General features: G+C 41.2%; 1 protein-coding gene across 1 annotated transcript; it reads right to left on the reverse strand.

Annotated features, from left to right (window-relative positions):
* Positions 1-948: 948 nt before the first annotated feature.
* Positions 949-13,106, reverse strand: scaf4a (SR-related CTD-associated factor 4a). Its single transcript, XM_031280679.2, has 19 exons — positions 12,838-13,106; positions 11,127-11,210; positions 10,959-11,003; positions 10,703-10,864; positions 10,409-10,541; positions 9,678-9,814; positions 9,364-9,540; positions 9,143-9,228; positions 8,302-8,386; positions 7,577-7,753; positions 7,330-7,403; positions 6,918-7,108; positions 6,247-6,347; positions 5,724-5,837; positions 5,472-5,628; positions 5,213-5,340; positions 4,664-4,817; positions 4,168-4,323; positions 949-4,064 (listed from the first exon to the last, which is right to left on the reverse strand). The coding sequence occupies exons 1-19, from the start codon at positions 12,865-12,867 to the stop codon at positions 2,935-2,937; spliced, it is 3,321 nt and encodes a 1,106-aa protein (XP_031136539.1). The 5' UTR covers positions 12,868-13,106; the 3' UTR covers positions 949-2,934.
* Positions 13,107-13,490: the final 384 nt, after the last annotated feature.

Genomic DNA, 13,490 nt, shown 5'->3' on the forward strand with positions numbered 1-13,490 from the left:
TGCAATAGTCTCGCAATGCCAGACCTATCTCCACGTAACTATCTCCAAGTCTGCTGTCACATGAGCTTTTTGCTGTTGAGACCTAGACTTAACAATTAATGATAAATCTTACCTGTTTTAAGGGTCATCTTGTAATCATAAGTTGAAATACTCCAAAATCACAGTACATATCAGGCCTGTGACATTTAAACAGACCATTATGTGTGCCAAGGTTGAGCATGGGTTAAGCACAGAATATCATTTGAACAAGCAAAATGATTTGGTACAAAAATAGTTTATTAAAAACAATTTCCTCTGGCTGAAATATTGAAGATTTTATGTCCATGTCTTTTGTGTTTTTAACAAATCATAAAAAACATCTGTCAACTTTCAAACCATTAGGAGTTAAAAAAAAAAGAAAAAAAAAAAAGCAAGAGGCCTGTGTTGTTCTTTCCAAGTCAATTTGCTTCTCTCGGATAAACGAATCACAGATCATGAACAATCAACATTACACCTTTGAATCGTCAGTGATACAAGCATATTTACAGCAGTGTGTCCCAAGCAATACTCATTTAATCACTTTAATTTTGCACTCGTGGCCCCTGTTAAAATTATTCAAGAACAAGAGTTGGGCTTGCAGAATCTGAGTTTCAAATGTCAACTTAATCAACATGAGATACAGTATGTCTGCAGGGAAACAGACACTACGTTTTAATGCTGTGTTTATCAAAATCACAACAAAATCCAGCAACAGGGTTAAATTTTGTATTTTCATGTGGACACAACAAAATGATATCCCGAGTTTGACTGACGTACATGAGACAAATGAAAAAGTGCTTTTGTCTGATCCAAGAGATTGCCCCCCTTTCTTCCATACACATGGGAAAAGTCCACCAAAACATAAAGCTTATCAAGTCTGCCTTGTGTGTATACACAATGCTCAAAAATCCAAGCTGGCACCTACATTTGTTGTGGAATGCAATACTATTAAAATAAGCTTGTTTTGGATCTACAAAAGGTTCTACTTTATTCCTTAATGGAATAATAATAACATACACATTTAGGAAAGGGTGTGAAATTTAGATAGCAGAAAACAAAATTACTAAGTACTAATTACTATACTAGAATCTCCAATAGAATTTTACTTTCACTTTGATGTACATGTTAGTTTTAAAAAAAACTGACATTTAACAGAAACCAGGATAAAAATCTTGCATGGGCACCAAACAAATCTGCAACCTGTTTTTATTTGTTCTGGCATTTGCAATTTGGTCTGGCGATTTCAGGCTAATTAAAATCCACTTAACCTGAGAAAAAATTCTTAGTTTCTTTTCAGCAGTTTTGAACAGCTCATCTGTGTGCAAGTCAATTTCTTTGCAAATGGATGTACTTATTCTTATTTTCGCATACCAATATCTCTCGATCTAGACCAATCAAACTTCTGAAACAAAGTCCACTTATATAACATCAATACATTTCTTTACTTCCAAAATATTCTTGGGGAGATGTACCACGATACACCTGGACATACTTTTTCTTTCGTTCTTAATTTTTCTGCATATTGTGTTGAAATGTCTTATCTGAAATGCCTCATGGTCCTTGTTAAGCAAAAGAAATTTGATTATGCCACCGTTAGACTTTAAGTCCTTGGTTTTGAGCGCCTAAAATGGTTTGCCCAATATTTTTGTAACCAAACAAAATGATTATATGCACACGTAAAACACTTAATGTGATATGGATAAGTACAATATGATCAAAGAATGTGAAGCAATATCAATTCCCTAAATAATATAATGAATGACGGAGTGTTACATTTTTTCACAAGGAATTGGGTGTAATTCCTGTTATCAGTAAAATATGACTTTGATGTTTGATTCAGAGACCCTGTGAGAATAAGCTCAGCTTCTAATCAGTCCTATGTTCTTAGGAGTCCCAGTACTAGTAGATAGAAATGTTTAAAATCATGGATTGAGAGTGGATATTTTAAGGACATTGGGTATTGGCTAGTAAATGTGCACCAAGTGTCTGGTAGAATGAAGACAGTACTCATATTTATTATGCCTGAAATAAAGTGTGGTTCAAAGGGTCAAAAGCAAATAATCAAAAGAAGAGCTCAACATTTTGTGTGAGCAAAGTACCAAACCTTATTCTCAGTGTAATTTACCCCAACATGTCTTCCACAATTTGTACTTTTTCTTCTCCATTCAAACACCTACAAGTAACATGATTGGATTTTAAGGCCCCCATAGTCCTTTCAAAACTGTGCCTTACTGGCTGTGATCTTGCAATAATGAGCTGACATGAAACACAAGATGAGATGAAAAATAAATGGTGCCTATATTATCATATAGTTGTTTGAAAAGATATTCAGTGTTTTGACATGACATTTTGGCAGATTTAAAAAAAAAGTTTTAAAATGAACATATTCACTTTGTTGAGGAGTGCCTGCTATCACACAGATAAGGCAGTGAAGTAAAAAAAATTGTGTCATAGAAGTCATTTGTTTACTCCGCCTGCAAACCAACTTGAGTAAAAACATAAAAGCTAAGCTCAAATTAACCTAAAATGGACAGAGCTAAGTTAACATGCAAGCACTCCGTTCATTCTTACAATTTACAGGAAAAACAGTTGACAGCCAATATTTAACAACAGCAAATTGCGCCAAACGGATTTTCATGTGGTCATGTGTTTGGAGAAACAGATGCAAAGTCAAATTTGACCATAAGCCGTAAAATCTGAAAACAACCATTTTACATATGTTTAACAACATGTGTGGGAGATGTTTGTTTTCAAGACATGTTACTGCCCAGAAACTGTCAATTACCAACTGACTAACCAAACTGTGACGAGCTAGCATTCATATGCCATGAGTTGAGACTGACCATCATAGTGAAAAATGCCTTTTATCTTTCAGTGGTTCACAGCAGTCTCTGGCTGAAGGAGCAGTGAGCCAGTCTATGATGCTGCTTCCTCTTTTGTTTCTGTGGGCTCACTTTGAGCTGAAGGTGAGGGCTCAGAGGTCATCGGTTCTTCTGCAGCTATTTTTACCTCTGGGGACGGAGCTAAAAGTTCAGATTCTGCCTTCTTTTCAGAAGCTTCCACACTTGGTTCTTTACTGGTTTCCATAGTAACCACAGGAGTCACAGGAGGTTGCTCTGTGCTATTAGAGGTCTGAAATCTGTCCATATTTTCCAGTTCGGCCAATCGATCATCCCTATCCCAACGCGTGGTCCTCTCTCGCCGTTCTGACCGCCTTGGCCTGTCCCCCCCTTCTTTTCCTTCAGCTCCTCTCCCTCTTTCTCGACTCCCACCTTCTACCCGTCCTCTTTCTCCTCCCTCTCCCCTCCCTCGCTCCCTCTCCCCATTATCAGCCCTCCCTCGCTCCCTGTCGCTATCCAGGCTGTTTCGCCTCTCCCTCCAGTCCCGTCTGTCTCTGTCTCGATCTCTGTCTCTCTCCCATCCTCCTCCCCTGTGATCTCCTCCATCTTCCTGCCAGCCTCCGAGCCGGTCCCTCCCATCCATTCTATCACCACCTCCACCCCTCCCTCCATCACCAAATGGACGCCTTCCACCTCCAAAACCTCGGTCCCTCTCTCTATCCCTATCTCGATCCCAGTCCCTATCCCTCTCTGGCTCTCTGTCCCTGAATCCAGGCCTGTCTCCCCTGAATGGTCTGCCATCCATTTCTTCTGGCCCCTCCAGACCACGAGGCCCCCCTGGTCTGATAAAAGGAGGAGGAGGACCTTGAGGAGGAGGGCCATGCCCATGTGGAGGAGGGAAAGGAGCTCTCATATTATGAGGAGGCAGCATCCCAAAGCCTCCTTTAGGTGGAGGGGGGTCATGTTGCATCATTTGAGGGGGTGGCCCTCTGGGCATCATCTGTGGTGGCATAGGCGGCATGTTGGGGTGAGGGGGTCGTGGCCCGTGGGGTGGAGGGAAACGCTGCATGTGTGGTGGTGGGGGAACCGGAGGACGCTGGAGTGGGATTATACCAGGCCGTGCGCCAAGCAGACCACCAGAAGGAGGTTGGATGTTTCCTGGAGGACCACCTGGGAGAGAACCCAGAGGTCCACCTAACTGGTTACCTGATGGGGAAACAAATACAAAATACAGCTTTAATTTCAAATCAACTTTTATAACTAACCAAAAGCAATAGAGCAGAATGAGGGGAAAAAAAGACAGACTGACCCATAGGCCCCATCTGATTGCTGAAGATGTTGGGACCCTCCAGGACCTCATCATTTTTCCTGTTGCCCAGACCCGCTGGGTCCAGAGGCGGGTCTTCAACTCCACCTTTGGAGGGAGGTGGGGGACCAAGAGGCATGGTACCTGGGGGAGGAAAACCTGGAAGAAGAGGGTTGAAAAGAGTTAGTTAGGGTTCAGTTTGTCTGGGCTGGCGTGGAAACTGTCAATAGGTGTGGAATTAAAAACTGGACAATTCCCCCTGAAAAGGTGGACTGTTGTGTTTTGTTGTGAGCAAAGACTTAAAACAGCAGTGTGTTGTGCTTGTGTTCTTCTAATGTATGTATTTTTGCAGTTTCTTGTTTGAAAGGGCGAGCAAAACTTAGCGACTACACACTTACTACTGATAAACATCATTCATAATAGCACTGTGTGAGTAAGAGAGAGAAACTGAATGAAAGCCAGTGAGAAAGGGTTTGACGGCAGCTGAAGGAGGTGCTACCTGGAGGCATCTGCATGGGGTTGAAGCCAGGTCTGATGAAAGGAGGAGGGGGGACGCCTGGGGGGAAGGAAGGCAGAGACATGCCTATGGGACCATGAAAAACAGGAGGCTGGAGAGAACCCACACCAACCATTGGCTGCTGCATCGGAGGAACCTGAGAACATTTACAAGGATTTACTGTAGATGTCAAATGAGAAGGTCATTTGTTATCCTTCCCAGTGGCACTCTGGAGAAACACAGGAGCTAAGTAACTTCAAACAAAAAAAAAATCAACTTATCTAAGCTACCTCATCTATTATAAATTAGGTATGGACCAGGTGTCACACCAGCCTGTCATACTATTATAAACGTGGCCTCCAAACTTATCCTTCGGATTGAGTAGCATACGTACATTTTCATAGATCCCCAAAAAAACAGCAGGCACGTACTCTTAATCACATCAAGTTTCAGAATGATATTTTACCAACATTTTATTTTATAACAGTATTACATCCTCCTATCTCTAATCCAAAGAGTGTAAGCTGGTAACATCTTTCAGTGGCTGTTTACCTGTGCAGGAGGAGCAGCTGCAGCAGCCACAGGTAATACTTGTGTTTCCTCAGGCTGCTGTGGCTCCGAACGGCCGTTGTGGTTGAGTTCCTCCAGGAGGCCAATAGTCTTTCTCACTCCACTCCACTCTGGAAAGGACAGACACGACAGGACCTTATTTATTGTGATCTGTGTGACTAACTGGACTTCGCACGTGTGATTGCATTTTATGTCTTCATTTGTTTGTATGATTTCCTAATGTGTCTGTGAGAGTTTTTACCTGGTGATAAGGTGTCCACATCCAGTATTCCTCCTTCTTTGAGCTCCTCCAACTGAGCCTCTCTGATTTTAGACCAAGGTATGTAGGTGACACCCAGCTCCACATCCCAGTACTGTTTAAACTCAGGCTTTATGCCCTTGTTCAAAGCCCAAGCAATCTGGCAAGAAATGAACAAAAACAACTCTTGATAAGACAATTTGGGTTTTATTTTTGATTTGCTTTACTAAGCAGCAGTCTGTGTTGCTCACTCACCTTGATTGCTTTCTGGTTCACTTTGTGAGATCCTCTACTAAGCTTCTGTAGAGCTCTGAAGGCATCTTGCCTATGTATCATGACAATATAGGCACAGCCGCGTGGAGGGATCATCTTAACAAGTGAGGAGGACAAGCAGACAGGTGAGGAAAAAACAAGGAGACTGTGATTTCCATCTAGTTAGCCGAATCTCATGATTTTACCGTGTTCCTTTCATCAACAAGTACAACATTTGGCAAGGTTTGAAAAAAAACAATATGTAATATAAAACATTAATAACAAAGCAGGGTCTATGAGCTGTCATATATATATATATATATATATATATATATATATATATATATATATATATATATATATATATATATATATATGAACTATATCATCATATATATTAACTATGACCAAAAGACACACATCTGTATTTTTCATCTTTGGATGAGAAACCGCAAATGTCATTGTTACAGACACAGGATGTGGTCACAGTTGGATCAATGTTACTGATCTATATTAGTCCACTTACATTGATGGACTCTATCTGCCCAAACTCCTCCAGTAAACAGGCAACGTCTTGCTGTTGAGTTCTCTTATCCAACTGGCCCACCCAGAGAGTTGTACTGCAAACTGAAAAGGAGACAGAAAAGGTAACGTAAACAAGAACTTAGAAATGCTAAAGGATGATGGGAATGACTGCAAAGATTAACAAGGAATATGTTTACGGAATTTACTATCTAACTGGGACGTTTTAGGACCGATTAGCGAGGATTGCTATGGACGAAGTACACACGGAGACACACTGGTAAGAGCAAATTACGTATAACCATGTATCCAGCTAATTTAAATAGCTCACGTCACTGTATTGTGTGAACAGTTAACCTCATTTAATATTTTATGTGGAGTTTTCTTTTGTGGGGTGCAAATGTTCCACCAAAACAAGTTCCTTCCTGAGACTATTCTGCAGAGCCAGCATCGCTGCGTCCGGAACTTTGCGCCGCCCAAGACAACTGTAATTGGTATAAAGAAATGCAAACAACCCAAAGCATTTTTTTCTCCTATCCCAGAATGTACGTGTGATAGACCTTATTTCACAGCGCTGTGGAGATAATTCTGGCAATGGAGACTAGCTCACATCTAACAAATCATTTCAGGTCCATATACTTGAATCAAAATGCCCATAAATAGATTATGACTCACTGCTTAGTGTCTCGCTCTTGGGTGGCGGAAGACCTTTCTGCCGTCGCTCTCGCTCCTTCTCTCTCTCCTTGCGCTCCAGCGAGCGAGAGCGCGGGGAGTGGTGACGCCGGTCTCTGGAGCGTGAGCGCGATCGCCTGTGCCTGGATCGTCGTGTACGGGAATTAGACCTTGACCTCCTCCGCTTTGGAGACCTGGAGAAAAATACATATATATATATATATATATATATATATATATATATATATATATATATATATATATATATATATATATATATATATATTGCATGATATGCTCACAATAAATAAGCACTGATAAGCAGCTTATCTGCATAAAACAACGGTGAAGGGCAATTTACATTGCTGCAACAGAAACTCAGTTTGACACATCAGATCCCATTTCAGATGCTTACCTGGAGCCTGAGTGTGATCGTCGACCATGTCTGCCATCCCTCATAGTTGAACGGTCCATATCCATTGACAAATCCTGATATGGTACAGAAAAAAAACATGATTATGATTTAATGCACACATTTAAATATTCATTTTAAGCTGGCATCAGATTTTAGTCTTAATGCAAATATAAAAATTTACTTTACCTACTTAATTTATTGGCTTCTAAGATTTTACATATATCCTTTGTACTATTGTTAAGTCTACCTGTTGTTGCTGGGCTGCATTGTGGGGTGGGTATACCCCTGAGAAGCCTGGAGGCCCAGTAGAACCAGGGAGGGCCTGCCCTGGCAAAGCATGCCCCACAGGAGGCATCATAACTGGGAAGCTTTGTCCTGGTGGTAAACCATAGGCCTGAAGCTGGCCATTAGGAGGGAGAGGAACCTGAGAAAGACAACTGGAATAAATATTGTGCAAGTACAACAGGGTTTTCCAAATATACTATATAAAATTAATTTAGCAGAAAAGTTTTTTGTTATCCCTCCCTACATTTGATTTTAATATTTTTATGTGTTACTTCTTTTTTATAAAAAGAGCATATACTAAGGCTGCCCACCAAGAGCCAGGGTCTGCGTGAGGTTTCGGCATGTTAAAAGGAAGTTTTTTCAGCATTTTGCTGAAATGCTTGCTCTTGGGGGGAATTGCTGGGTCTGTAGTGTAGTCTAGACCTACTCTGTCTGTAAAGTGCCCTGAGATAACGTCTGTTGTGATTTGACACTATGAATAAAACTGAATTGAATTGATACTGTATATCATAAATGTGTTATGTAACCCTATTGTTGTAACACAAACTTAAAGCTTAAACTTAAATTTGATAGCATTTTAAAGTTTAAAGTAAAAATGACAAAAAGAAAACAAACACCACAGAATTCGATGGATGGACTTGTCAGAAAAGATGAGTTATTTTAATTAGAAATGTTTGTACTTATTACCTGTTGTGAGAGCCCTTGCAAGACGTTAATCATCGACGGTTTAAAGTGCTCCATGTGCTGTGGGAAGGCTGGAGGCTGCTGCATACTGTGATGATAAAAACACCCCATTAGCTTCACAGCTTTAATTTCATTTTCAAAAATCAATCAGAGCTTCCCACTTATTGGATTTGCAGAGATGCTGCAGCGTTTCCCCTATAATTGTACTTTTGCCAAATTATCGATTGTTTCCTCTATATTTATTCTGCAGCGGTGCCCAGCCATGAGCTGCAGCGACGCACTGCCTTGAGTCCATGAACGAGACAACTGTCACTGACAACAGTCGAGTTTGTTATCTAAACAGCAACAAAAAAAAAAAACAGGCTCGGTAGTTAACGTCACGCTAACGTGCTGACGGATTCGGTGTTTTTGTATTTTTAGCAGAGCTGGACCAAAAAATATTCGGTTAAAACTGATTGGTGACGCGGTTTTGCCCTCATTGTGCTCTGTGAAGTTTGCTGGATGTGATGTAGCGTTGTATGTGGAGTGAACACTGCGCCAGACTCGGTTTAAAAAAATAGCCCTTTAAATGCTACATTTCTTGTAAGGAAATAGTGGGCGTAACAGGCGAACCAGCTTTAAAAGTGACATATTTTCTTTTAATATAAGTGCGGTGGATGCAATTGATGTCGATGTAAAGAGTGTTTTATGTGGATTTCGAAAATTAACTGATAAATGTTTAAACAAACTTTAAAGTGTTAAATTGAGAACAGAATTTGTGGTGGTGGTAGCAGCCTCCCCTCCCCCAGGCTTAAGCAATCAACCAAGGGGAAACACTGTGCAGTATTACAAATCAAGGGCTTACAAGGAGCCCTGTGATGACATGTCATCCTTCTTTGTTTCTTCTCCAATTTCTGGTTCATCATCATAGTCAAAACGGTCCAGCAATTTCTGAGGGAGAGAAATAAATAACCTTAAATAACATATACTTCGAGCATTGTCCTACAAAGTGTCTAAACAGTGCCTGCACTCTAAAATGATGTTCAGAGTATATTTAGCTGTTGATTGCATATGCAATATATATACCTTGTCAAAGGCTGCCTTCTGCTGGGCGGTTTGGGTGGGCAGAGGCGGTTGCGGGGTGACCGTGCCCAGGCCAGTGGTTATGTTTTGGGCCTGTGTTTGACTGGTATGGACAGGAGGCTGAGTGTTGGTGTCAGACTTCACTGGCTGCTGCTGAAAGTTCTGGAGCATCTGCTGAAGCTAAAAATGCCATTGACAGATTGAAAGAAGAGTTGTAGTAGTGAGGGTCTAAGAGATGTGGAAGCAAAGATAATACAAGCAAAATGACTGTGGTCAAAGCTTATGCCAGTAGGCACTGATAGTACACATACACACACCTGTTGACCCTGTGTGGACTGAAAGAGCTGTGCCACAGCAGCAAAGGCATCAGAGTTTTGCAGCTGAGCAGCAGATGCCGTGGTGGAGTTTGCCGTTACCGCAGTAACTGGCTCTTTGGCTGGAGGTGGGGAAGAACCTGAGAAAAGAGCCATAGCATGAACATGTGTGTGAGCAGCACACAGATGCCTTTAAATGCCAGCATACTGACAGTGAAGCATATAAACATTAAATTGTTTTATGCAATATACGTACATTTAAAAAAAGGACATTTACAATTTTCTCCACTAAGCAAACATGGATTATTTTCACTACTGAATGCAACAACTCAGCAGTTAGGAAATTGTGCTGATAAAGAAAAAAAATTAACAAAATGTAAAAACAATATCATGGCCTTAAAGTAATCACTACTGCGCTGCTCTCTGATGCTCCGAAACAGATGTTAGAGGCAACAGAAACATCGCTGCATGTGACGCTAGTTAACACAACACTTGACAGTAACGTTAGCCTACTGGTAGCTAGTAACTGGCTTAAACACGGTTAAAATGCTGACAGCTAAACGGTGTAACGTGTGACTGAACTTCACTGTAGAGGATTCCAACACCGGGACGTCCAACAGTCTGCAGTTAAAGATACTCTACTAGCTAGCCACAAACTATTTTTAGGCCACGTTTTAGTATCGTTATTGCAAAAAATCCAAACGCTACCCAACCCTAACAAACACTCAAATCACCTGGATCATCTGAGCCTGTGTAGGGTGCAGCAGCACTGCTAGAGCCAGCTGCCATGTCGAGGAGGGGCTGAATAACCTCAATCTTGAACACCCCATTCTTCTGCCACAGGTTCAACACCCGCACAATCTTACTCTACAAAGGGAATAAGAAAGCAAGGAAACAGGTAAAGGAGATGACACAATACAGTACTGACTAGCGTTTGTCATTAGCGGGGACAAAATCTTTTAACCCCAATTTGGTACAGTCCACAATATTCATCACAGTGAATTTTCACCAACTCTTTCTTTTCTTACCCTGTCCTCTACTGGGCAAAGGCAGAGGTTCTCAAAGGTTCCTGTAATGTTTTTGGTGAACCTTGGGCCAAACACATCCTTGTCTGATCCAAACTGGTGTCTGGACTGCCTAACAATAGAATCCACCACATACAGGCCTGCTACCTTGTACTCAGGCTTACACTGGAGAGAGCAGAAATAGAAAACAGATTTGGGTTTATTCATGTTTGGTGAGGTGAAAATGGATGATAACCGGATTTAGACAGGCTTGTCTCACCTTTTTGATAAACTTTTCCACAATCTGGACCACATGTTTGTAGAGCTGAGAAGAGAGAAGCAAGTGAGCATGTTATCATGTACATATAGCCTCATATAATACAGAGAATATCATTAAGATGAATATAGAAGTAACTCCCAAACGAAGGAATGCCAAACTCATTCTTACTTTCATAGCTTTGATGGCCGATTTGGTGATGGAGATCATCTTTGCCCGAGAGATTGGGGGCTTGGAGTCCATCAGTGAGAATAACTAGAGACAGAGTAGATGACAGATGAGTGAAATGGGAGGGTCATAAGAAACAAGGAAAGAAATAAACAACAACACAGAGAGGACAGAGCTTGGGAAGTTTCAGAGGTGATGCCAATCATTTGTACTCCATTGCTTTTGATTTCATGTAATTTGTTAATTGGATTACTGATCTTTTATTGGTTGCCACTGTTGTTGATCTGAAGGGTGGCGCTATTGGTTAAGTGGACTTTTTTTACTGCCTCTATATCGTGTGCGATTGTTGTGTCGTGGATTAATCGCTGAAAAGTTTCAAACGTCCAACGTTTTTATTGTCATATGCACAGTAAGGAAACAGGTTTCCCATGGTGGCATGAAGGAATGAAAGCTTTGTGCTTAAAAAACAGTAAATGCATGAAATCTTTCACTTCTTTCTATTGTTTACCACTTTCATTTTCTATCTGCTACAAAGCCTTGACACGTGCAGACACTTCAAACTGTCATGTGGTTTTGTAAAATAGAATTTTTACAATTCCTCCTCAGGGCTGAGGGGACAATGATACCTTTTGCAGTGGGTTACACAACACACAAAGCAGAATAACTTACAATAAATAAAATTACAAGATACAGCCTTGTTACAGTAAGGTGAAAATAAATAAGAAATAAACTATACACAGTTAAGCTGTGTGGTGCAAAAGGACCTTTGCTAATTCTGAGCTAACCTAAAATGGTCCAGTGCCTGAGGGAAACTAATTTAAACATCACTTAAGTAGATGTTTTCTTATTTAACAGGTGTGTGTAGTATACACTGATATGTTTGTCATGTAGGCTATATTAGGTTATATCTAACAGTGTTTTTCATCCATAAATAACAACTACTTTCTTCTGTGCCAGACAGAAACTGCTATTGAAAGTGCAAAGCATATTCCAAGATCCATCAGAAACAGCTTCTAGGGGTTATGATGAGGTGGTGCAACAAACAAATATCAGGACTGCTCTATGATACTACTATTACAAGTTTGTGCGTTTCCCACTCAGTCTCAGCGGGCCCAGCAGTGGTAACTGTTAACGTTTCATTCAAGGGTTAAAAAGACCATTAGCAGAAATGACTTGACCTGTCTTTTGACTGGGCATCTAACAGCAACAACCATCAGTCCACAGGCCTTACAGCAACTTTTGGTCTAGCATCTTTTTAAACAAACGGACTGTGCATATCACCGAAGCGATTATGCACATTGTGTAAGGTTGCATTGTGACAATAACAACAGGATAGTGTGTTTGCCAGTACCATTGTTACCAACAACAATGTTGGAAACCATGCACCCACAAGCTAACATAAACGTTGGTCTTACCAACTTAGCGAACTTTGTAAACCGAGGTGGACGCGCTAACGTCGTGTTAGCTTGCTAACGTTAGTTGGCAATCATTTGTTTCAGTACCAACATTAATTTCGCTGCAGGTGTAACGTTAGCTACAACACAAACGCTAACTCAGTTAGCCCAAGCCAGGTAAGATGGACAAGTCCAGCTAGCTCACCGAGCAGGCCCATTGGTCAGTCCTGCTCGGCTAGCTCCAGAGCAACACAGCACTATGACCAGCGCCGCCAGACTCGGTGACTTCGGGGTCTCAGCGAGCCCTGAAGGCATCTTACCTCGTGGTTAAAGGCGTTAACTGCATCCATGATTGCCCAACGCTATGAGCTTTCCCCTTAATTCCCGATTCCCCGCTTACAGCGATGTTTATTCAAAGAAGGGTCGGTACAACATGTCCGCTCCCTGTTAGCTAACGACAGTTAGCCTAGCATCGGTAGCTCTCGGGTCGGCGGTCGGCAGGCACGGCAAAGCATGATGGGATTCAGTTGTGTTGTTCTAGGTTTTGTCCACTGGATGGCGGAGTGCTGTAGGGATTTAAAATTGGTGGACAGCATGGGACAGGATTGTCCACAGTGTGTCCTTTTGAACATGACCAATTAATCCAAAGCCATATTCAGGTGCTCATCAGGTAGGCTGCACACACAGACTTCTCATGCAATGTTATATTTGACCAACTCGCATATACCAATCAATATTACTGTACTAGCCTACTGTACATGACCCCAGATTAAACCAACCAAGTTGAAGATATACTTGCTTTTTTATGACTGTGCTAAAAGTGGCAATTCCTAATATATAAGAAACTTCTCATCATCACCTGATATTTCTGGGATGAAGCAAAATACAACTTTAATGAGTTATTAATAATAACTATGACTTTTCCAAGTCACAAGGAGTAACGTTTAGTTAAATAATCACTTTTATAGCCCAG

The sequence above is a fragment of the Sander lucioperca genome, chromosome 13, assembly GCF_008315115.2.
Source record: "Sander lucioperca isolate FBNREF2018 chromosome 13, SLUC_FBN_1.2, whole genome shotgun sequence".
Lineage (NCBI taxonomy): Eukaryota > Metazoa > Chordata > Actinopteri > Perciformes > Percidae > Sander > Sander lucioperca.